This window comes from Leptonychotes weddellii, chromosome 16, assembly GCF_054177405.1.
Source record: "Leptonychotes weddellii isolate Sample4059 chromosome 16, ASM5417740v2, whole genome shotgun sequence".
NCBI classification, from domain to species: domain Eukaryota; kingdom Metazoa; phylum Chordata; class Mammalia; order Carnivora; family Phocidae; genus Leptonychotes; species Leptonychotes weddellii.
In genome coordinates this window covers 15,749,214-15,773,493 of record NC_138384.1, presented here as the reverse complement: position 1 = coordinate 15,773,493, position 24,280 = coordinate 15,749,214, and the positions used below count along the sequence as shown (strand labels likewise).

The 24,280-nt window shown below is 42.7% G+C and overlaps 1 protein-coding gene and 1 pseudogene across 1 annotated transcript in view; both read left to right on the top strand.

Annotated features, from left to right (window-relative positions):
- TANGO6 (transport and golgi organization 6 homolog) overlaps positions 1–24,280 on the top strand; it is a 189,092-nt gene that overhangs the window by 146,487 nt on the left and 18,325 nt on the right. Inside the window, exon 17 of the mRNA XM_081806421.1 lies at positions 7,777–7,890. Within this exon, the coding sequence (XP_081662547.1) occupies positions 7,777–7,890 (114 nt within the window). The remainder of the gene's footprint in view (positions 1–7,776; positions 7,891–24,280) is intronic.
- On the top strand, positions 9,613–11,861 carry LOC102728495 (mesoderm-specific transcript homolog protein pseudogene; annotated as a pseudogene).

Sequence of the window (24,280 nt, the reverse complement as noted above, 5' to 3'; positions counted from 1 at the left end):
TGGTGGCATATGATTTCCTATCAGGACATTAGAGAAATTTCTTGGTTTGATTGATTAGAAAAATTGAGCTAAAGCAGGTTTTATAACATTCAAGAAGTGTCATCTCTCTGGAGACCCACCTGACCTTTTGAAAGAGAATGCAATTTCAAAGTGCACTTGGGGATGGGAATCAGTGAGGACCTAGCTCCACCACCTACTTACCTGCGTTCACTGGAGCACACAATTTATTTTATTTTATTTTTTTAAGATTTTTAAAAAATTTATTTATTTGACAGAGAGATAGCACAAGTAGGCAGGGTGGCAGGCAGAGGGAAAGGGAGAAGCAGGCTCTCCGCTGAGCAGGGAGCCCGATGCGGGGCTCGATCCCAGGACCCTGGGATCATGACCTGAGCCGAAGGCAGCCGCTTAACCAACTGAGCCACCCAGGCGCCCCTGGAGCACACAATTTAGACTCTGAACTCAGTTTCTGACTTACAAAATGGGATTAAAGGGGCGTCTGGCGGGCTCAGCAGTAGAGTGTGTGACTCTTGATCTCAGGCGTTAGTTCAAGCTAACCCTCCCTCGGGGGTGGGGAAGGTAGAGATTACTAAGAGGAAAGGGGGAGATTAAAATACCTACACTGCAGGATTGTTAACCAGGATCTAGAGATAATGTATATGTGGAAAATAAGAAAAGGTAGAGGAGGATAGGGTGACCAGCATTATAGTGTCAGGTGGAGGGGAGGTTGCAATGTTAAATAGGGTATCAAGGTCAGCCTCATTTGAAAAGGTGACATTTGAGTAAAGATTTTTTTTTTTAATTAAGATTTTTCTTTATGGAGCATTTTGGTCATTTGAAGGAGGCTGATGATGACAGTGCCAAGCCTGGCAGCAAGGAAATGAGTGAACAGGGGTAACCAGCGCCCTTCAGATGTTCCCAGTCGTACATTTACCCAACACCTGCAACGTGCCAAGCCCTTTGTTAGGGGCCGAGGTTACAAAACTCTACAAGATACCACCTTGCCTTCTAGGCGTGGGTAACCTAGTAGAAGACACAGCCGTCAATGACTACAGTTGCCATCCTTTGTGATAAGTGCTGTAGGAGCACATTTTAGGAGCCCCGAGTCAGGTTTGAGTGTTGACGAAGATGTGCTAGAGGAAGAGACCCTTGGACCTGAATCTTCAGAACAAGTGGAAATTGGGTAGCCCAAGAAGGCATTTCCACAGAGAGGACAGCTTGTGCAGGCACTGAGCTATGGGACAGCCTGGCATGTTTGAAGAACTGTTAGAAGATCCGAAAGGCTGGAGTGAAGGGAGGGGGTTGGGAGGTTAGTTGGTGGCAGAGCTGAGGCAAGAGAGGCGGGCAGGGGCTACATCATGAGGGGTCTTGTTAGTTTTACAGCTTCCTGGCTCACAGCAAGAATCTGGGATTGCTTATTAAGCCTTCAGAAATGAAGTGTGAATAGGTAGTAGGCTGTTTGCTTACCATGGGTGCTAACCCAGAAAGGGAGCCCTTCCTTTTGTTTCTGCCTACACATCCATGTGAGGAGCTGCTACTCTGGGGGCATCCACCTGGCCAGCCCCTTTCCCATTTCTTGAGACCTGGACTCCCTGAAACATGAATCCTAGGCGTGTTTATGATTACTAACAAACTCTGAGCCCAACGAGGGCAGGACCAGTCTTTATTTACCTATGCATATCCCCTAGCACCTATCACAGTGCTTGGCATATAGTGCGTGCTCCGTGTCTGTTGATTAATATTGAATGAAGAGGAGGGTAAGGCTTATTTGGGAAGACTGGTTCTTACATGTTTTAAAAATAGTAATAATAGCAAGCACTTAATACTTTTCTGAGTACCTTGTATATGTCAATGGATCCAGTTCTCACAAGGGAAACTGAGGCACAGAGAAATAAAATAAGTTGCCAAGGTCATACAGATAGGAAGTGGAGGGCTGAGATTTGAATGTAGGCAGGTGGTTCCAGCATTCCACTCTCTTAACCATGCTCTGTATTGTCTCCCAATAAATGTTTTCAATTCATTTATAAGATTGCTTTAGTGCCAAAAAAAAAGAAAAAAAAAGATTGCTTTTGTGCCTTAAACAGGAACAGTATTGCCATATAAGTAAAGCTACTAACAGGAAGGGTCATGCAGCTCCATTGCTTTTGGCAATGAAACTTCAGAAGGCAATATATTCCCTCTGATTTGAAAAACCAGGTGTTTCCATCCCACATAATTTCTGTGTCTTCTTTTTAGATGTTCCTTCTTATGTAGCATCCCACGTTGCCATGTCATCAGTGCCATCCAGCTGCCTTGGGTGGAGTACAAGTTTGAACATGGTTGGACACCTGACAGCCTTGGTATTTCAGCCATTGAGCCCTCCTGTAGTCAGACTGCTCTTGTCCATTCCCGTGGAAAAAGTGGAATATTGGGCATGGCTCTTAAGTAGTTCTTCATTTATTTTGTTTACACATTCAGCAGATATTTATTGAGCACTTACTCTGTGCCAGTTATGGGACAACAAAGCTCTGTACCAGATGGTGGGGATCCAGCTGTGAAAAGAACATAGTTCCTTTCCTTATGTGGCTGATGTTCTAGAAAGGAGAAGTGAGTAACAAACAAGCAAGGAAGTAAACAAATAGATCCTGTGTCAGATGGAGTGAGTGCTAAGGAAATAAATCTAATAAGGGAAGGGGCACAAAGGGACCTTGTTATGATATGTGAACTTGGATGAACAGGAAAAGCTTCACTGATGAGTGACATTTGAGATAAGACCGGAAGGAAGCAAGGGGCTGATCCAGGCAGATACCTGGGGAGAGAGCATTCTAGGTGCAGAGAGCAACAAGTACAGAAGCCCTGAGGCGGGTGCATGCTTGTCATGCTACTAAAGAGCAAGGCCAGTGTGTCAAAGAGGTCGTGGCAGTCTACGTGGGGCCTTGTAAGGACTTTGGCTTTTATTTTGAGTGATTTGGGAAGCCAAAGCAGAAGAATGAAAGGATCTAACTTATATTTTTTCTTTTTGAGAGAGCTTGTGTGTGCGTGCGCAGCAAGGGGAGGGACAGGGAGGGAGAGAGAGACTCCCCACTGAGTTCGGAGTCCTACGCTGCACTCAGTCCCACGACCCCGAGATCATGACCTGAGCCAAAATCAAGAGTCGGATGACTTAACCAACTGAGCTACCCGGGTGCCCCCTGTCATCTGTTCTGATATAAAATTGAACAAACTAACCACCATAGTCTCTTCTAACATGATCTGATCTGGCAGTCATAGCTGTAGTTCTTGGGCCTCTGAAGAAAGCTGTCTACCTCTTGGGTGGTCCACATTTGGGCACTGTCTGTACTGTGATAGTGTTTGCTGGTAGGGAAGGAATATAAAGGATAAGATCAACCCATCAGTCCCTGTACTGGAAATTCAGGTTTTTCTCCTCTGTTGATGTCAAGATTTAACCTGTTTCAAGAGCATTATTATTTCCCCCTATTTCTCCTTTTTCTTGACAAGAGCTGTGTTGCTTGAAACCAAATCCTTTTTTTTTAAGATTTAATTTATTTATTTGAGAGAGAGATCACAAGCAGGGGGGAAGGGTAGAGAGAGAAGCAGACTCCCCGTTGAGCAGGGAGCCCGATGCAGAACTCGATCCCAGGACCCTGGGATCATGACCTGAGCCAAAGACAGACACTTAACTGAATGAGCCACCCAGGCGCCACTGAAACCAAATCTTGATAAGCATTTTCATCTTTATCACTCTCTGTGGGAAGTAAATATGATTTAAAGGAACCACAGTAAGAGGCCCAGTACAGCAAGTAAGATGTGCCCAGGTGAGAAGTCAATGGGGCAATCCACTTTAAATGTGGTGCCCAGAATTCCATAAACCTGAGCTTTGGGGTCTGATGCAAAGCCATCACCTCTAACCCCACTGATCCAAATTGATTACCGGTCTTGCCATGATGGCTACAGTTGGCTAAGTACAATTTGAGGATAAGTGGACCCCTGAGATGAGGACTCTAGTGAATGTCCTGGGGAACCCGGAGGAAGCTCAAGTAGCCATCAGGGTTCTCCTTCATGGCAGGTTAAGTGAGCAAGCTGAACGTGTATGAATTGGAGACTATACTGCTTTTTTTTTCTTTTAAAGATTTTATTCATTCGAGATAGAGCATGAGCAGGGGGAGAGGCAGAGGGAGAGGGAGAAGCAGGCTCCCTGCTGAGCCAGGAGCTGGACGTGGGGCTCAATCCCAGGACTCTGGGATCATGACCTGAGCCGAAGGCAGACGCTTAACCATCTGAGCCACCCAGGGACCCCGAGACTATACTGCTTTTGTTCTTAAGGTTTCTTTGTTTACAAAATAGAAGGACAGATGATTTAGTTTCACGAAGTTAGCAGACCACCTGAAATTTTAATAAAGCAAGCTCAAGGAAAAGGGATGAAGATGCAGTTGGAAAATTGAAGTCATGCTTTCATGATACATACCTCAACTCTGGTACCTTCTCTCCTGGAATTTCCCAAAGTTGGTTTGTGGTAATCTTGCCATTTGTATTATCTTTTTTTTTTTTTTAAGATTTTATTTATTTATTTGACAGAGAGAGACACAGCAAGAGAGGGAACGCAAGCAGGGGGAGTGGGAGAGGGAGAAGCAGGCTTCCCGCTGAGCAGGGAACCTGATGCGGGGCTCGATCCCAGGACCCTGGGATCATGACCTGAGCTGAAGGCAGACACTTAACGACTGAGCCACTCAGGTGGTGCCCCTATATCTTTTTATATAGTTCTGATTATGCTTGGTATGTGCCAACTATTTTGGGGAGTGATGTTTTCCCTTATTTCTGTTGGCTCCTATCAAGTGTTAAATTGCTTAAGCTGATTTTTAGTATTTCCAGAATAATCATCATCTTCCTCTTTGTATGGCTCTCAGAAGTGGATATGAGTTAAGTGTTTTAACCAGTGAAGAGAAAACCTTCCACAGTGTGGTTTATTAGAATAGGTACACTGACCCTGAAAGCAGGCAACATGAAGATAACATAGGGTGGGTTTTGCCCTCTGGGAGGGCTTAGAAACAAAATAGAAATATTAAACCAGTTCATAAATTAGTAAAGACCTTACATCATCGATCTATTTGCCAAGTCTTTTAGAGGTTGAAGGCAATGTTAAGTGTGTCCTTGGGGTTGAAGGTGTGAGAGACTAACTGTGGGAGTGACTTGTTCAGAGTGGGTAGATGGAAGAGAGTGGCCATGTATCCTCCCTGCTTTGAGGCTTTGATGAGGGGTCTGCCCCAGTGGCCTGCAGGAAAGCAACATTATGAGTTGGTGATGGGAGCTTGACCTGAACAGAAGGCTGTTCTTGTCTCAAGATGATATCTACAAGAACATAGTAAAATTCTTATGCTTTAAAAACATTTTGCGGGGCACCTGGGTGGCTCAGTTGGTTAAGTGACTGCCTTCGGCTCAGGTCATGATCCTGGAGTCCTGGGATCGAGTCCCGCATAGGGCTCCCTGCTCACCAGGGAGTCTGCTTCTCCCTCTGACCCTCTCTCGTCTCATGCTCTCTCTCTATCTCATTCTCTCTCTCAAATAAATAAATAAAATCTTAAAAAAAAAGCTTTAAAAAAATAAAATAAAAACATTTTGCATAATTGACCATCATACGTTTCATAGGATTTGGTCCTCGTGACAGGTGTTGAGGAAGGTTCGTGCATACTCCTCTATTTACGGGCCTCTTCCTGATCATCCCGGATGGCTGATTGCAGATGGGCTGGGTCCTATCTGGTGCATAAATCACTAACAGCCTGTAGCAAGCAGGAGGCCATTCCAGCTGATCTCAGCAAGGCTTGTAATAACCAGCTCCTCTCCCAGTCATACCTTCAAAGTGGCACAAGGATTCAAGCATTGGCCTTTCAGGGGAAGCCCTTGTCCAGCCAGGATTCTTCTGCCTATCCCAGTGGTAGAATTAGTGCCTGACAGCCAGGGTCAGACCCACTGAGAGCTGAGGCACAAGCATGGCCTGCTTAGCACAGTGGGGGAGCAGAGGTGGCAAAGCCGGACACCAGCAAGGTTCTAGGCCAGGAAGCCTCGATCCACCAACTGTGGAAATCTAGGCCCCAAACTAAACCCAGAGGGAGGCAGGCAAAAGGCTTGGGAGTATCTGCACAATATGTGGCCCCAGACTGGTTTTCGTGCTTTAGTTACCAGACTGAATAAGCTCAACTTCCATGTGTCAAGAAGGACTCAGGCCTAGCTCTAACTTGTCTCTCTGATTTCAGCTCTTACCTTGTAAATACTAAGCCTGCAAGCGGAGGTAGCTATTATATTGTTACCTTTTGGAGGTTGCCCAAGGAATTCCTCCTGGAACTGAATTGCTTCTACCGTTAATGCCAGAGGCATGGAAGCCACTGATGGCCTTGGGTCAGGGTGTCCCAGGTCAGAAGCAGAAACAGCTCACTGGATGTTACTGAAAAACAGCCCCCAACGAGTTGAGCTTTTCTGGGATTTCCCTTCACTTGCAAGATGCAAGTTTGTCTAATAGATGTACAACTTGATTAAGTGCCAATACATCACAGATGCAATTATATTTAAGAACAAGCTACTTCTTCTAATCTCTCTGCCATCACTGATTAATTAAACACTTTGAACTATGCCCAACTGTTTGAAAGCTGTGAAAAATACAACCTGCATAGTTAAAATTTCTGCACAAGCCTATTTCCCTGTTTGTGCCTGTATTCTTTTTTTAAACCTTTTTAAAAACCATTCTTTAAACATAATATGTATTTATACATGTTTCCAAACACACAATCTGGCTTTTTCTTATCATGGTTAGAAATCCTTCCATGGTTGGCCAAGAAATACACTCACACAGTAAATGAAATAAAGTATGAGAGACCAGTTGAATAATATAGACTTACCTTCAGATTGTTGCTGCCATTGGCCACACTTTGAAGATTTTTGTTTTTAATTTTTAAGCCTTACGGAATGCCTCAGAAGGGTTTTTTGCCGTTGTTTTTAGTGGTATCTTTTTATTGAGGTTTTAAAATATTTTTGTACTTACCAGGAATGGGGTGGGGGCAGGGTGATAACAGGGTATAGCAATGTTCTTATTTTATAACATATAATTATTAGCTATATATCTGGCACCATGCTGTGCTAGTAATTTCTAGTCTTTTCTGTTATAGAGCTGTCTTTTAAAGCAAATGAGCATTGAAAGACCTATTCCACACATGAAGCCGCCCAGGGAGACTCTGAAATTGGCCCCAGGTGACTGACATGGTGGGGTATGCTAGATTTGCAGGACTGGGACATCTGAACATGCTGAAGAAGATCAGTTTGACTATTTATGTATTTCTCTCTCCCTGGACTGTAACTTTCATCAGTGGTGCATTCATATTCATGCGGGGCCTTGAACTCTGAAGCCTGCTCAGCTAAATCTTCATGGTCCTCACTCCCTAAAAGTCACTTGTGTTTTGGGCCATCTTTCCTTTCTTTGATTTAGTCTCCCCAAAGGGGGACAAGTAACATTTCTTCCCATTTTTGAGGAAATATTTGAATTTGACCATACCTTTATTATATATGCGTATCCTTCCCAACTCCCTAATCTTCCTCCTAAATTCCAAACCAGATTTTGCCCTTTTCCAGAAAAGCCAAACTAAATCAAGTTCTCCACCACTAGATCGCTCCGTCTTTATTGAGAACGAGGAAACTGTCCACCCCTCTCTAAGCCAGATTTTTCGTGATGAACGTGTAGAAAGTGGAATGCAGTTGACAAGCTTTATGTAATTGTGCAATCCTGATTTTTATTGACTTTTTCTCTCATCCTCCTAGGTAACAGCTTGCCTGATTGCTGTGGCTAAAACAGACCGTGAAGTTCAAGTGCGCAGAGCTGCCATCCACGTGATTGTACTGCTGCTTCGGGGCCTCAGCCAGAAAGCTACTGAGGTAAGTCAGTTCCTTGCCATTTGCAGCTTCCCTACATTTTTGGGTTTTATCTGTTTATCAGTCTTCCTTTCACCAAGGCAGCCTCAGATCTTTTCCCTGGGTGGATGCATGGAGATGAATCCATCAGCAGAGATTTTATTTTGTAGCAGGAATACTGTTTGCATCTTTAGTAAGAGTCCCTGTTTCCTCTGTAGCAGTAGGCAAACTGCACATTAACTGCTGCAGGAAAACCAGAGCACAGGTTTATGGGTTGTGACTCTGAGTCCTGGCATTCTTCTCAGAGGGGCAGGTTCCAGGTGAGCTAAGTGGACCACACTAAGCCTGCCTCTGCCTCTGTGGCCTGAACTCTAGTGACTTGTCTTCCTGACTCATTTCGTTGTTGAAACCGAATTCCTGAAGGACCTCATTTAAAATGTTTCCTTTCTAGCTGTGAATTCAATCCAGGAGATTTTAGTTGCTGCATAAATTGAACTTTTTTCCTCCTCCAAATGGGTCTGGCTGGATTTCTCCCCAGTGTATGGCCCATATGGGAAGAAAAAAATATATATCCATATGTGTGCTAAGAATGAGTGACCTCGAAATTAATTTTCCTCTTGATTTTAATGGAAACTCATTCCCAGTTGAGTTTATAGGAGAGTTTATATTAATAATTTACTTCCTGATATCCACAAGGCTCATCTACGGCTGGCAAATCAGTATTTAACTGTCAGTGAAGCCATTAGAAGAATGTTTTGTCAGACCTACAGGCTTTACTCATGATGAATTTTGCCATATCACGTGTTTGACACCATTTTTATACAAGCACGGACTCATTAGTTATCCCCTAGTTATTATCTAGGACCTTGATGGTGGTGAGGACACACAGATCACAACTCAATAATGCAGATTAATTAAATAAATTGCTGTCGGGTACACACTGCCCTTGATGAGAATCTGCTCTACAAGAGGGAATTAAGAAAGTGTTTTTCATCCATCCTCAAGATCTACAAAACTCTTGGGGTGCCTGGGTGGCTCCGTCAGTTAAGCCTCCGACTCTTGATCTCAGCTCAGGTCTAGATCTCAGGGTCTGGATCTCAGGGTCATGAGTTAGGCCCCGCGTTGGGCTCCACACGGCGTGGAGTCTACTTTAAAAAAAAAAAGGGCGCCTGGGTGGCTCAGTTGGTTAAGCAACTGCCTTCGGCTCAGGTCGTGATCCTGGAGTCCCCGGATCGAGTCCCGCATCGGGCTCCCTGCTCAGCAGGGAGTCTGCTTCTCCCTCTGACCCTCCCCCCTCTCATGTGCTCTCCCTCATTCTCTCTCTCTCAAATAAATAAATAAAATCTTTTAAAAAAAAAAAAGATCTACAAAACTCTTGCCAAATACACCATGGTTATGTAAGTTGTTAACAATAGGGGAAACTGGGTGAGGGGTATACAGGAATTCTCTGTGCTGTCTTTGCAACTTGTCTGTAAATCTAAAATTATTTCGAAATAAAATTTTAGTTAAAACTATGAGTTCTAACACTATTAAAATAAATCTGTAAAGCTCTGTGAGTGGGCTGCGGCCACCAGCATATCCCGGGGCTTCTCACTGCCGTGGCCGGCACTGCCCGCGCAGGCGTACGTAGGCTGTGCCCGGCTGACGGCTGGCCCTGCGCTGCTGCGGACGCCGTGGCGCTGGGGGCTCCCCACGGCTCTGCCGGGATAAAACGCAGCTGTGGTGCACCACGATCTCCTCCACGGGATGAGGGAGTAGTGGGTTCCAGTGGGGCTACTTGCTGTGCCCCTGCTTGCAGCCTGTCTGCATATTCCACACCCACCCCCCTCTCCCATCTGTCTCCTGCTCCTCACTCATGCATGTCGTCAGGCAAATTTCTCACCTACAAGTGACTGCACATCTTCTGGTTGGAAGTCCTGAGATGTGCTCTTACGTGGGTTTCCAACTTCCAGCTGTGATTGGTACAAGATTTGGGAAGCTCTGACCCTGAGGTTTTATTGAGTGATTGCCCTTGATTTCCTGGGCTTTGGCTTCACTGACAAACCAAGACCACGTCACTTTTCCGTATTTGAGCAGGCCAGCATTGTGGAGGCACTTTTGCAGCATCTGGGGCTCCAGAACCACAGGATGAACCTTTTGTTCATGATTACAGAGATATCATTGCTCAGGAGGTGCTCTGTAGGTTCGAGCAGAACCGATCTGGTCAGCTTACCATGAAGAGTCTCTGGCTGTCAAGTGCAGGTATATTTCCTGAGACTCACTGTCCTCTCCTTCTCCAAAAGCTTCTCAAAAATGGAGGCATGCTGTCGTCCATCCTTACACGATTGATGAACTTCTTTGTATTCTCCCGAGGTCTCACCCCAGTCTTTGGGCTATAGACCCAATACTCTGAGAGTAAGCTGTGAGACATGTGGGCAGGGATACTGAACAATGACAGAAGTCAGTTACCCTCAGTCCCTTACACTATATCAACCAGAGAAAGAAGGTTAGAAGATGCTGGGTGGGAGCTCTTGCTTCTGTAACTGTTCCCATTCATTTTATCTATGGGCCATTGGATCCCATGAATCTCAATCCAGAGTTTTTGGAGCTGTATAGGAAAAGAGTCCGATTCCGGATGGCCACATTAGCCACTATCCACCGCTAGAGGATCCCATGGGCTTCCTGAATACATATATGGGCTTCATCAACTCCTTCTGAGCTGGAATGAGTAACTTCCCTCTGTTACCTCCCCTACTCCCTTATGTTGTGTATTCCACTTAGGAATAAATGCCCCAAAGAGGTCCTGGCCACCAAACACTATTCTCTCACCAAAGTCCACCTGACTCACATGGGAGTCAGCATGTAGTTAAAAGCCCGCAGAAACTCTAGCTAAGGGTGACCTAACAGTCGACCTCCCATTCTTCTCACACCTGAGTGAGTGTATGGACTTGCCTCTGTCTTTGTGCCTCTGATGTGCACTACTTCTCACAGATACAGACAGACAGACAGACATTCTTAAAAGTCTTTTTAACACTTCTATGGACTCTGCTGAAATATTTAGAAGTACTAATTTCTGTCCCACCCTTGGCTGGAATCCTATAGTAAAGACTGAGGAGAGGGTGTCTCCTGACCCGTCCTTGAATGGCTTTAAGGGCATGTGCTGTTTAAAGTTCTCTAAGCAACACAGCTCCAAGTGCCAGTGAGTCTCCCTTGTCATAACTTTGGATTTTGTTTTATCAGCTACTTTTAATAATGGACATTTTGTTAAAATAGGTTTTGGGTTGAATAATGCAGTATTCTAAGTATACTTTAAGACTATGATTTATCTACATGTATTATATATATTTTCTAAGGATACTAAACCAGCAGATACTCTGGCAGAGTAGTAAACCTTTTAAACATGTTTAATTTCTGAATAAATTGGATTAAATCCAAACTATTTACAGAATTTCCTAAAATCACAGGATATTAAGGACCAGTAGCATCTGTGCCAGAGATTAACTGTTATTAGCTAATTCTAACAGCATATAACAGTCTGACTCTTCATACCTCAGTGCTTAGAAGCATGTCCTTCCTGAGCTGGAGGGGAGGGGATCGTTGTATAGTCCAAATTACCATGCTAAATATACATTGATTCCTTTTATGACAATTGCTTAACTTCTCATTGGTTGTCCCAGAGAGGCTTCCTCATATAGTTCAGTAATCCCTGTACTTTACAGTTAGGAAAGTTCCAGAAACTTTAAGAACAAATACTGAAAGATCTATGAACAAATGATGCTGAATATTTCTTTTTCTTGCCTTTTTTTTTTTTTTTTTTTTAAGTAGGCTCCATGCCCAGTGTGGAGCCCAGTGCAGGGTTTGAACTCATGATGCTGAGATCAAGACCTGAGCTGAGATCAAGAGTTGGACACTTAACCAACTGGGCTACACAGGTGCCCTGTTGAATTATTTTTTTTCTTAAGCCACAGTTTCAATTGTCTTAAAAGAGGATGATTAAGTGATTTTTTAAAAAAGATTTTATTTATTTATTTGACAAAGCACGCAAGTGCATGCATAAGCAGGGGGAGTGGCAGGCAGAGGGAGAGGGAGAAGCAGGCTTCCTGATAAGCAGGGAGCCCAACAATGTAGGGTTCAGTCCCAGACCCTGGGATCATGACCTGAGCCGAAGGCAGACCCTTAACCAACTGAGTCACCCAGGCACCCCAATTAAGTGATTATTTTAAATTCTTTTTTTTATTAGCAACTTCAGGTATAACAACTGAAGCTGTAATAAATGTTTATTTTCTATTAATAAAAATGAATTTTGACAAAAGTGGCAAAAAAAAACTCTATAAGTGCACACACCCTTAATGAGTGAGAGAGTAAGAGTGTGTGTGTGTGTGTGCGCGCGCACACAGCAAAATATCTGGTTAGTAAAGTGAGAGAAGAAATAGAAACTCTATCCAGAGTTCTCACATCTGTGTGTAGCCAGTGAAAGCAACACTCCTGGTCTTACCAGTATTAAAATAATTTGTGGCCATGGAAGATTATTGTCACTTTCAAAAAACCATGTGAATGGAAAATCGCTCTCCGGTTCTCCAAAGCAGCTCTATTTTGCACTCACTGAAATTTATAAATTGTGCTTACTTAGTGAATAAAGAAAAGGAAATGGAATGGGATGAATGTATGATTCCTCTTCCTGGTGCATCCTTAAGGCCAGGTGTGTTAAATCTTGTAATCGTAGGTGTGATTATAATCAGCGGCACTTTAATGAGAAACGGAGATCATCACAAAGCTTTCAGTCTAAGATTTATCTTTTCTGCTGTTTTGCCCCCAGGAACAGCTGAAATGAAAATGCTACTTTGTTGATGAAATGTGTGTGTGTGTGTGTCCCTTCTAATCACTATTACTGAAAATGCTACTTTGTTGATGAAATGGTGTGTGTGTGTGTGTGTGTTTGTTTCTCTTCTAATCACTATTTCTGAAGTTACAGAGTGCCAAAAGATAATGCCAGGTTTCAGTGAATTTTCTCTTGCTGGTAGATGTGCCTGCCAAAGACCTCTGTGGTTCCAGCAGCTTGGAAAGGAGGCAGAAAGTCCAGTAAGAGGTAGGGGTTCAGAAGATCAGGAGATAGATTAGGATCAAAAAGGGAAGACGTCACAACCCCCACTCATTTGAAAGTAGCCAGAATCTTGTGCAATCAACACAATATCCACACTGGAGGGAGATACTGCATTCACTTTCTTAATGAAAAACTTATTTTCTCTGCTTACCCTTGTTTTGGCCTTATGACCATATCTGTTAACTGTTCATTTATTCCCATTATAGCCTGAAGCCCAGGAGAAGCCAGAAGGAATTCCCTTTTAACCCATTCTACCTTACCCATACTGAAAATTAAATTTACTAGGAGTACCCAGGGGAGGAGGTATGTTTAGACCTGTGCCTTCTGTTGGCCTCAGAGTTAAGAACAGCCCTCCTCAACATGGAGAGGGTAAACTGAGCAACAGAATGAAAAAAATTGTGCCTAACTATCCAGGTCTTTGCAACTAACTTCCCAGGTCTTTGCAAAGTGACTTGTTTAAGTATTGTAGAGGTTTAGAACATCCATTTTCATAAATTCATTCCAAAGACAATAATGAATAACTGGGGCAGTAATGGCTGAGTAATAGCCTCAGGCCCTCCTTCAGGTAACAACTATAAATTCTGGACATAATATAGTAAGCAGCTACCTTGAGACACTGGAGAGTGCTCAACTGGAGTCTGTGCTCAGAGGAGAGGCATTGGACAGAGTCAGTTTCCATTTTCTTGGCTTTTAACTTAGGGACAAGTCTATTTGGGAGCGAATGCAATGCAGGAGGGCCAATGGTAGAGATATCACAGTCTTTCTAGGGGAACCAGAACACTGAATCCGGGAAACCACAGCTCCAGGACAGAGAAGGGAAATCCTGGAATGGGTAGATTCAGAGAAAGGCGTCCCAAATTCTGTCTGCCTACATGTAGAACTGACCCCTGAACCAAGCAAGATAAGTGCCCACTTTAAAAAAAAGAAGCAGCAGAAACCACTAATTGGAGAAGAACAAAATCTAGGGTCTTCGTAATTTAACATTCATAATGTCCAGGATATAGTCCAAAATAACTCAATATATGAAAACCAGGAAAATGGAAATATTCTCAATAGAAAAGAAAATCAACTGAGACCAACCCTAAGATAATCCTGATGTTGGGATTTTAAAGCAGCTTTATAATTATCCTTAATGAAGTAGAAGAGAAAAATGCCTACAATTAATAAAAAGATAGAAATCTCAACAAATATTATGTAAGACTGATGAATCACTGGACTCTACCTTTGAAACTAATAATACACTATATGTTAACTAATTGAATTTAAATAAAATAATAATTCTAAAAACTAAAAAAAAGGAATCTCAGCAAAGAAATAGAAATGATTTAAAAAAGAGAGCCAAATGGAAGTTCTAGAACTGAAAACTACAATACCTGAGATTTTCTTTTTATTTTTTTAAATGTTTCTTTTTAGATGTTTTTTAGTTATTCATTTGAGACAGAGAGATACAGAGAGAGAAAGAGAGAGCATGAGCAGGGGGAGGTGCAGAGGGAGAGGGAGAAGCAGGCTCTCCGCTGAGCAGGGAGCCGGACACGGGACTCACAACCCGAGCCAAAGGCAGAGGCTTAACCATCTGAGCCACCAAGCGCCCCTGAGATTTTCTTTTTAATTTTATTTTATTATGTTATGTTAATCACCATACATTACATCATTAGTTTTTGATGTAGTGTTCCATGAGATTTTTTTTTTTTAATCACTGAATGGAATTAAAAGCAGGTAGAGCAATAGAGATGATCGAATGTGAAGAAGAGAGAGAGAAAAAAAAAAGATTTAAAAAGTAAGTGATCTAGAGTGACCAGGGGCTCTCAGAAACCTAAACCTGTATTTCCCCTGGGAGCCATGGTTCAGTATCCAACTAATTCAGTGTTGATGGCAACTTTATAGAACATAACCACCATGAATAATGAGAATTGGCTGTAGAAAAAAGTTGATGATCTTAAAAAAAGGATGAGTGTTCTGGGACTGACCATAGTTCTAGATTTATTTAGATAACTACTACTACAGTCTTCTATATTGTTTACAAAAAGCTGACTTCTTAGAAGAACTGTGAAGTACTTGAGAACTTTGCACATGGGTTTACAGTGACTAAATGTGACAGCAATTTTTGTGACTCTTGATCTTGGGGTTGTGAGTTCAAGCCCCACAATGAGTACAGAGATTACTGAAAAATAAAATCATTTATTTATTTATTCATTCATTCATTCATGTATGAATGAGACACTGCACTCGACAGAGCAGGGGAGGGGCAGAGGGAGAGGAAGAGACTCTCAAGTAGACTCCCCGCTGAGTGTGGAGCCTGATACAGGGCTCGATCCCACAACCCTGAGATCATGACCTGAGCGGAAACCAAGAGTTGAAGGCTTAACCGACGGAGCCAGCCAGGCATCCCTGAAGATTTTATTTTTCAGGGGTGCCTGGGTGGCTCCATCAGTTAAACTTCTGACTCCTGATCTCAGCTCAGGTGTTGATCTAAGGGTCATGACTTTAAGTCCCACACTGGGCTCCGCACTGGGTGTGGAACCTACTTAAATAAAATATTTTTTAAAAAAATGTGCCAGCATTTTATATTGAAACTTTCTCCCTTGCTTTTTAATATTAAAAGGTATTTCCTAGAGCATAGCTTTTCTTCCTTCTAATCACTCATTTTGGTGAAAAAAACCAATCTAGGGGCGTCTGGGTGGCTCAGTCGTTAAGCATCTGCCTTCGGCTCAGGTCATGATCCCAGGGTGCTGGGATCAAGCCCCACATCGGGCTTCCTGCTCCGGGAGAAGTCTGCTTCTCCCTCTCCCACTCCCCCTGCTTGCGTTCCCTCTCTTACTGTGTCTCTCTCTGTCAAATAAATAAATAAAATCTTAAAAAAAAATCTGTACTCTATCTAGTAGGAGATAAGTAGTAGGCTTTAGAATTCATTCTTTCAAGATGATAAACAAGTCTTAACACCAGGTCCTGTCTTCAAAAATAAGCAAACCCTGGAAACATCCTTAGGGGGAAGAGTTTGGGATTAATTACTAAATGATGGCTGGGTCAGGTTCTGAGCTAAACCCAGCCCCCCGCCCCCCAGGAATGATTTTGAATTCCTTCTTTGAGTCCAGTGATGGATTCTGATGACAGAAGGCTCTTCCTGATAACATGATGAATAGTGGTTTCACTAACATTTGTGTATTCAGAGGTTACTCTCCTAGTTCTTTGTCAGAGAGAAGGCAAACCCTGGCTTAGGAAGAAAGAGAGAGAGAGAGAGAGAGAGAAAGAAAGAAAGAGAGAAAGAAAGAAAGAAAGAAAGAGAGAGAGAAAGAAAGAGAGAAAGAGAGAGAAAGAAAGAAAGAAAGAAAGAAAAGAAAGAAAGAAGAGAGAGAGAGAGAGAAAGAAAGAAAGAAAGAAAGAAAGAAAAGAAAGAAAGAAAGAAAGAAAGAAAAGAAAGAAAGAAAGAAAGAAAAAAAGAAAGAAAGAAAGAAAGAAAGAAAGAAAGAAATGGCTTGAGTGTGATGTTAGGCATTTTTGGTTACAGCAGTTACTCGGGGTCCATCCGAAACATTGGGTGTGTGAGTCCCAGGTTCACCTTGCTTCCTGTCAGTCCAGACCGAGAACTGGGACCCGAAGAGGACCTGACACTTAATCTCTGACACGACACAAATGGCAAGTTATAAGTAAATGGATACACAGAATGGAAACTTTTCCTTCCTTTTATTGGTTTTGTTCTATCCCGAAGGTTATTTTGACATTTGGTGTGGTTTTCGTGCTGTGAGTATAGTAAATGGGCCCAGTTTCCTTCCCAGAGCCAGTTTCACACATTGCTCTTTTTAACAGCTCGAAGGCCCTGTGTGAGGAGTAAATGAAAAGAACATTTATATAAGTATGACTGGGATCCAGGTAATAATTATTCCCCTATAAACTTTGAAAAAGTGCTTGGGAGACAGAGAGCCCTTCCAGGACTGAAATTAAAGAGCCTCTTCCCTTCCTGGGAGCGTAAAGGTCCAGCCGGTGGAGCAAGGCAGCAGTTCTGTTGATCATCTGCTCCTGGCCGGGGCCTGGCTGTTTACAGTGTTGGTATTATTCATAAAAGACATTTAATAAGAATTCATCATTCATTGGACACTGTTCACAGTGTCAAGAGAGACAGAGGCTTAGAGGGACTTTCAGATAAGTCCTAGCTTTATAAATGGTCTCTTCCCCCAAACTCTTCCTTCTTTTCTCTCAGACGATAGAGATGCCGCCACTCCCTTTCAGTCTTAGAAGAAGGGATCCACTTGGGCTCTGTAGTCGTTTCCTGGGGCTGCCTAACCAAGTACCACTGACCGTAGAACTTGACCGTCTCCTAATTCTGGAGGCTAGAAGGCCAAACTCAAAGTGTCGACAGGGCTGTGTGCCCTCTGAAACCTGTAGGAGAGTTCCTCCTTGCCTCTCACTGGCTTCCGGTGCTTGGCCGGCACTCTTGGGCATTTACTGGCTTGGAGCCACATAGCTCCAGTCTCTGCCTTTGTCATCACGTGCATTCTCCCTGTGTGTCTGTGTCTTCACGTGGCTTCCTTCTTCCTTTCTGGAATAGGGCCCCCCTCCTCCAGTATGACCTTAAGTAGTCACGTCACAATGACTGTTTCCAAATAAGGTCACATTCTGAGGTACTGGGGGTTAGGACCTCACTGTATCTTTCAGGAGCGGGGACACACAATTCAACCCATACTGGGCCCCTAGGATTCCATAGTCCTTTCTCTTTTGTGCTTATGCTTCTCCACCTGTTCATTATTGCCGCATCTCGAGAAGCCTGTTCTGCATGGGGTGTCTCTTCTCTGTCACACTCTTCCTTTTTTTTCTCTCTCCTTTAAGTGTCTGTACCACATACTCCAGCCTCAGGAAGACAAGAGAAGCACGGTTTCTGACGTGTTTACCTGGAAAGAACGTAATTCTGACACTTGAGTAGACAGAATAAGGAGGTGCATGGAGTAATTTTTTGGACACTTGGACTTGGTGCAAGTTCTGGTCTTGGTGCAAATCTCTTAACCTCTCTGAACCTCATTTGCACATCAGTCCTATCCCCCTGACACGGATGTGGCAAGAATTAGATGGAATGACATGTGAAGCTCTGCAAACTGTAAAGGGTTGTAAATACAGAAGATGACAGTGATGATGGTCGCTCCTCACCGCTGGTGCTGGTGGGGTTGTTAGCACTACTATCATCACTACCACTGCTACTACCGCATCTTAGATTTGCTGGAGTTTTGAATGATTTTTTTAAACCCACCAAAGATAATCTTATATTCAATCTGAATGAATAGGCAGTTTATTTCATCGTTGGAACTTTTAGAACCTTTTTATCATGCCAGGCTCACACCATCAGGCATCTCAGGTTTTAGAAGACAGGCTTTATTACATGAAATCCAGCCTTCCAACTCTGTGCGAGGATCTTATGATTGCATATACCACCTTCTTCTTCCTCATGGATACCAACTAGACTGGAAAACGTAGAAGAATCTAGACGCTTTGTAGTTATTGAACCAGAGGACTCAACCTATGTTTGGACATGATTTGACCTCCAACAGTATTGTTTTCTCCCTTTCTTCCCTATCACTGTGAAGCAGTGGATATAGTACCACAAATAATAATACCACTTATTTTTTTAAATTTAAAAAAATTTTTTTCATTTATTTGAGAGAGAGAAAGAGCACAAGCAGGGGGCGTGGCAGAAGGAGAGGGAGAAGCAGACTCCCCACTGAGCAGGGAGCCCGATGCACGGCTCGATCCCGGGACCCGGGGATCATGACCTGAGCCGAAGGCAGGTGCCCAACCGACTGAGCCACCCAGGCACCCCCGAACCCTCTTATTTTTTAAAGAAAGAACAAATAGGGGAACGTGGCTGGCTCAGTTGGTAGAGCATACAACTCTTGATCTCAGGGAGGGGAATTCGAACCCTACGTTAGATGCAGAGTTTACTTAAAATTGGTATGCCTGGGTAGCTCAGTCAGTTGAGCATCCAACTTTTGATTTCAGCTCAGGTCACGATCTCAGGGTCATGAGGTCAAGCCCCATGTCAGGGTCCACACTCAGTGGGGATTCTGCTTGAGATTCTATCTCTCCCTCTCCCTCTCCCTCTGGCCCTCCTCCCTTTCTCTCTGTCTTGTGGGCACCTGCTCGCCACGCTCTCTCTCTCAAATAAATAAATCTTTTTTTTTTTTTAAGATTTTATTTATTTATTTGACAGAGAGACAGCAAGAGAGGGAACACAAGCAGGAGGAGTGGGAGAGGGAGAAGCAGGCCTCCCGCTGGGCAGGGAGCCCAATGCAGGGCTCGATCCCAGAACCCTGGGATCATGACCTGAGCTGAAGGCAGACGCTTAACGACTGAGCCACCCAGGCGCCCCTAAATAAATCTTTTTTAAAAAAAAAGAAAAGGAAAGAGCCAATAAAGATTATTTTAAAGCAAATAATTATGCCAGTAGTGGATGAAAATATCCATTAAGCAGTCACCTGTTTCTTTCCCATGCTGAGCATATTTAAAGTAACGTTTTAGTTAATCAAGTGGAGACTTGTACCAAGTTCCAGTTCCCATTCAGCCATCTACTTTTTCTGTAAATAGCAAAGTTCTCATCACTTCTCTGTGGCAAGGGGTTGCCAAAAAAACTGTGATGATTTTTTTACACCTGTTATATATATTTAGAAGCTTGTCTTACTCTGTTAAAGCCCAATGTAATTTGCTGTCTTTTCCTTCCTAAGACCCAGTCAGACCAGAAGCACAACTTTTCAAATGTTCATTCCCACACATCAACAACCAAATATTTAGTCATTAATGAATGCCTGTTTTTCCAAGGATCTCTACCGTCTGTCACATACAAGATTTGTATGTGGGATAGCAACTCAGAAGTCATACCCTTAAACGGCTGAGTTAAAGGGGTTTCCAGCTAGATAACCCTGGATAGTATCCGGGGCATTTTTCAGGGGCGTATTTGTCCCAGGATCTGAGCGCTGAGAGAATAGGGCTAGAAGGTGTCAGGAGAAGACTGGTGCCAGGCTGGAGTCAGAGCCAACCTAAGGGAAGTTGCACAGGAGAAAGGCAAGGCCAGGTCCAGGCAGATGAAGACACTTCCGCCAGGCCGCTGCAGCTGACCTAAAGGGAGGTAAATGAGTGTGCTGTGTTCATCGATAGCACAGTAGCCCCATTCCCCCTCATCTTGTATTTTTTTCCTCACGCAATCTCCTAAATTGAGGTATAACTCATATCTATAAAATTCACCCTGTTAAAGTATGTGATTCAGGGGCACCTGGCTGGCTCAGTCAGAAGAGCAACTCTTAATCTCAGAGTCGTGAGTTCAAGCCCCACATTGGGTGCAGAGATACTTAAAAATAAGTAAGGGGTGCCTGGGTGGCTCAGTTCGTTAAGTGTCTGACTTCAGTTCAGGTCATGATCTCAAGGTCCTGGGATCAAGCCCCACGTTAGGCTCCACGCTCAGTAGGGAGTCTGTTTGTCCCTCTGCCCCTCCCCCTGCTTGTGCATGTGAGTGCTCTCTTTCTTTCTCTCTCTCAAATAAATAAAATCTTTAAAAATAAATAAATATGTTTTAGAAGTTTGAAATGTGCAATTCAGAGTTTTTAATATATTCATAAAATTGCTCAAATACCACCACCATCTAATTCCAGGGCATTTTCATTACCCCCCAAAAGAAGCCCTGTAGTCATGAGCAGTCACTCTTCCCCATCCCCCTTCCCCAACTCTTGCCACCATAATTCTACTTTCTATCTATGGATTTGCCTTTTCTAGACATTTCATATAAAAGAAATCACATACTATGTGACATTTTTTGTCTGGCTTCTTTCACTTAGCATGATGTAGTCAAGGTTCATCCGTATTATAGCCCTGTATCGGGATTGCATAACTTTTTACGTATGAGTAATATTCCATTGTGTGAGTATACCGTATTTGTTTATCCATTCATCAGTTGATGGACATTTGGGTCATTTCCACTATTTGACTCTTTTCAATAATGTTGCCGCGAATATTTGTGTACACATTTTTGTGCAAACGTATGTTTTCATTCTCATGGGTATATGTTTAGGAGTGGAATTGCTGGGTCATATGGTGACTCTACATTTAACTTTTTGAGGAACTGCCAGACTGTTTTCCAGCTGTGTCATTTCTCATTCTCACCAGCAATGTATGAGGGTTCCAAATACCCCACATTCTCGTTAATACTTGTTATTGTCTATCATTTACTAGGATTATCGCCATCTTAGTGGGTATGAAGTGGTGTAGTTTAAATTTGCATTTCCCTGGTGGCTCAAGATGTTAGCATTGTTTCATGAGCTTATTAGCCATTTGTAGGTCTTCTTTGGAGAAATGTCTATTCACAATCTTTGCCCATTTTTTAAATTGGGTTACGTGTCTTTTTATCATTAACATATTTGTTTTTTAATTTTGATTTTTATATCCAAAAATATTATTCACAGTTTTATAAAACTTAATTCAAAGATCCATAGCCCAGTCTCCTTACCCTCCATTCTCACTTCCCATGAGCAACTATTTTCAACTTGATTATTTGTTTCTTTAAATGTTTACTTCCATATTTCTACATAGCATGCTTACACTGCTATTTCTTGATTTTTCACCCCACTTATTGACTTCCTGCTAGATCTAATATGTGAAAGTAGGACTTATTCAGGGATTATGCTCCTAAGATGGAGAAGACTGGCCTGCGGTGAGACGGAGCGAAGCAGCATAGTGGCTTAGACTTAGTAGGTAGACTCTAGAGCTAGAATGTCTGGGATTGAATCCCAGCTTTACACCTCAGTGGAAGTGAGACCCTGCACAAGTTAGCTGACATCTTTGTGCCTCCATTTCCTCATCTGTAAAGTGGGGAGAATAATAATACCACTTTATAGGGTTGTTTTTAAAATTAAATGACCTTAGTTACGTAAAGCATTTAGAATCTGTACATTCTATGTATTAGTTATTATTTAGTATGTATTATTTAGTATGTGTTAATTATTATTAACATGCTCCCCACAAACATATGTATTCTCCTTCCCGTTTTCCCTATATAGTTATGTTACAGTTTTTGCTCGATCAGTATTTAGTGTTTATGTTATCATGGCTGTAACTGTTATCCACAGCTGAGCCATATAATATACTGTGATTACATTTCCTTTCTTGTATGAATTTTGGCTTTCTCTGAAGTTAATAAATGTCTCAGGTTTACATTTCTTATTTTAATGTGAACCTATTACCAATTTATCCCCCATACCAAATGTTCATAAATCTCTTAAAAGGTTCAAACATATCAAGTACTCTAACAGTTTCATCTTCTGAGAGGCATATCTCCTGCACCCTTCCACTCACTTGCTCTTATCTGGACTAGTTACTTTCTAAGCTTACTGCTAGATTTAAGAACACAGCACTTAAAACTTAATGATGCTCTGCACGCATGGGCAATACTTATGGACTGGTGAACTTAATAGGAGGAAGATGATCTAGCCAAGTCATTTCATCAGGATACTTCCTTTCATTGGTAGACTCCAAGACTCTTTTGAAGTCTTTTCTTTGGAGCTGGTCAGAGAAAATCATCTGGTCTCTCCTACCTAGAGGATGTGAGCCTGGCTGCCAGGATTCTGGAAAATGAGTGGAAGGAGGATGGCGGTCTCACCATTTAGTATGTAGACTTTCACTTAATCGTTGTGTTTTCAACATGGTAGCCTCAACCTTATTAGCACCTGATGTCCATCTATCCAGAGTCTCTCTGGTTGGATCCTCTGAAGGGTAAAACTCTAAGCTTCTGCTGTGGTTGGGGAAGGGCAGTCACCTGGGTACCAGGCCACCTGATTATTACTCAAACTTCCAATCAGGGCTTCTGTTCACCTCCATTTTAAGAGGTATGACCCACCAATTCCAAAAGGTTTTTGATTTTGCATTAGGCTTGCTTCTGGATTTAGTGAATCAATTTATCATCCAAACTAAGATACTTCTGAGAGTGAAAGAGGACACTTAATAATTATGTAAGTGCAGCAGATGTAAAACTTACTAACCTGGGCAAATCAGGATGGTGACCCTAGAATTCATCCAACTGCTTTCTAGCATCTAAACTTTTGTTGCTATAGCCTTGTTAGTGCTTTTTGTTCTGATAACTTAATGCCATTTTGTATCCCTTTACTGTCATGTTAGTGGGGTTACAGGAAAGGGCAATAGTGTACTCATGTGTTCAGTCCATCAGCTTTCAGATGGCAGCCTCCATCCTTCTTTATAGACGAAGAAAGTAGGTATGGAGGATATATGTGACTGTAGTCAGAAGTCTTTGGGTTTTAAGCAACAGAAACCTACTCTGAACTAGCTTAAGCAAAGAGAACTTTTTAGCCTACCCAAATCCAAAGAAGGGCTGAACAGTCATGTTGTGGGAAAAGCTGGGATAGAGCTGGTTATCAGTGACTCCTAGAATCAGGAATTGAAATGCTCCATTTCTTATCTCTGCTTCTTCTGTATTTCACTTTTGTTCTTTTGCCCGAAGTCCAGCTTTCCTCCTGTGGCAGCAGTATGACCACTGACAGTGTCCCAATGTTGCTCTTACGTCCAGCACTCAGAGATACCCTCCCTGGCCCCAAGTGCAAAAGTTGCAGGGAGGAAACTTAATGGTCCAGCCAAGATCAGATGCCCATCCCCAAATCAACGTGGTTGGGCCAGGTGGGGTATGTGTAAATGCTGTTTTGTGTAAAACCATGTTCAGCCTCCACTATACCCACCTGTGAGGGAAGAGGTGGGGGTCAGTGCCTAGGAGTGGGGGATAGTCCCATAGATTTCCTCAGTAGTAGCTTGGCCAGATTCACATGACAGTAGTGATGGATTTGAGAAATAGAGCCGAAAAGATTACAACTCATTACCTTACTGTGACTGCTAAAATATCAATGTTCAACCTTTTCTAGTGATAACATAAGTGACAGTTTGGAAGCCCTGACATTTAAGACTGCTCCCTTTCTGCCTCTTCTGCATAATCATTTACATAGATCTACATATGTTAGAACTTGGTTTGTCTTCCTCTTCTGCATCAGACTTACACTATTTTATTTTCTGTAGGATAGCCTATTCCTTACCCTTCTTATCTGATCTAAAAAGACCAAGAATAAAGTATTACCAATCAAACTAAGAATTTTAGAATGTTATTTATTTTTAATTATTATTTTAATTAACATATAGTGTATTGTTTGTTTCAGGAGTACAGGTCTGTGATTCATCAGTCTTACACAATTCACAGCACTCACCACAGCACATACCCTCCGCAGTGTCCATCACCCAGCCACCCCATCCCCCGACCCCCCTCCACTGCAGCAACCCTCAGTTTGTTTCCTGAGATTAAGAGTCTGTTAT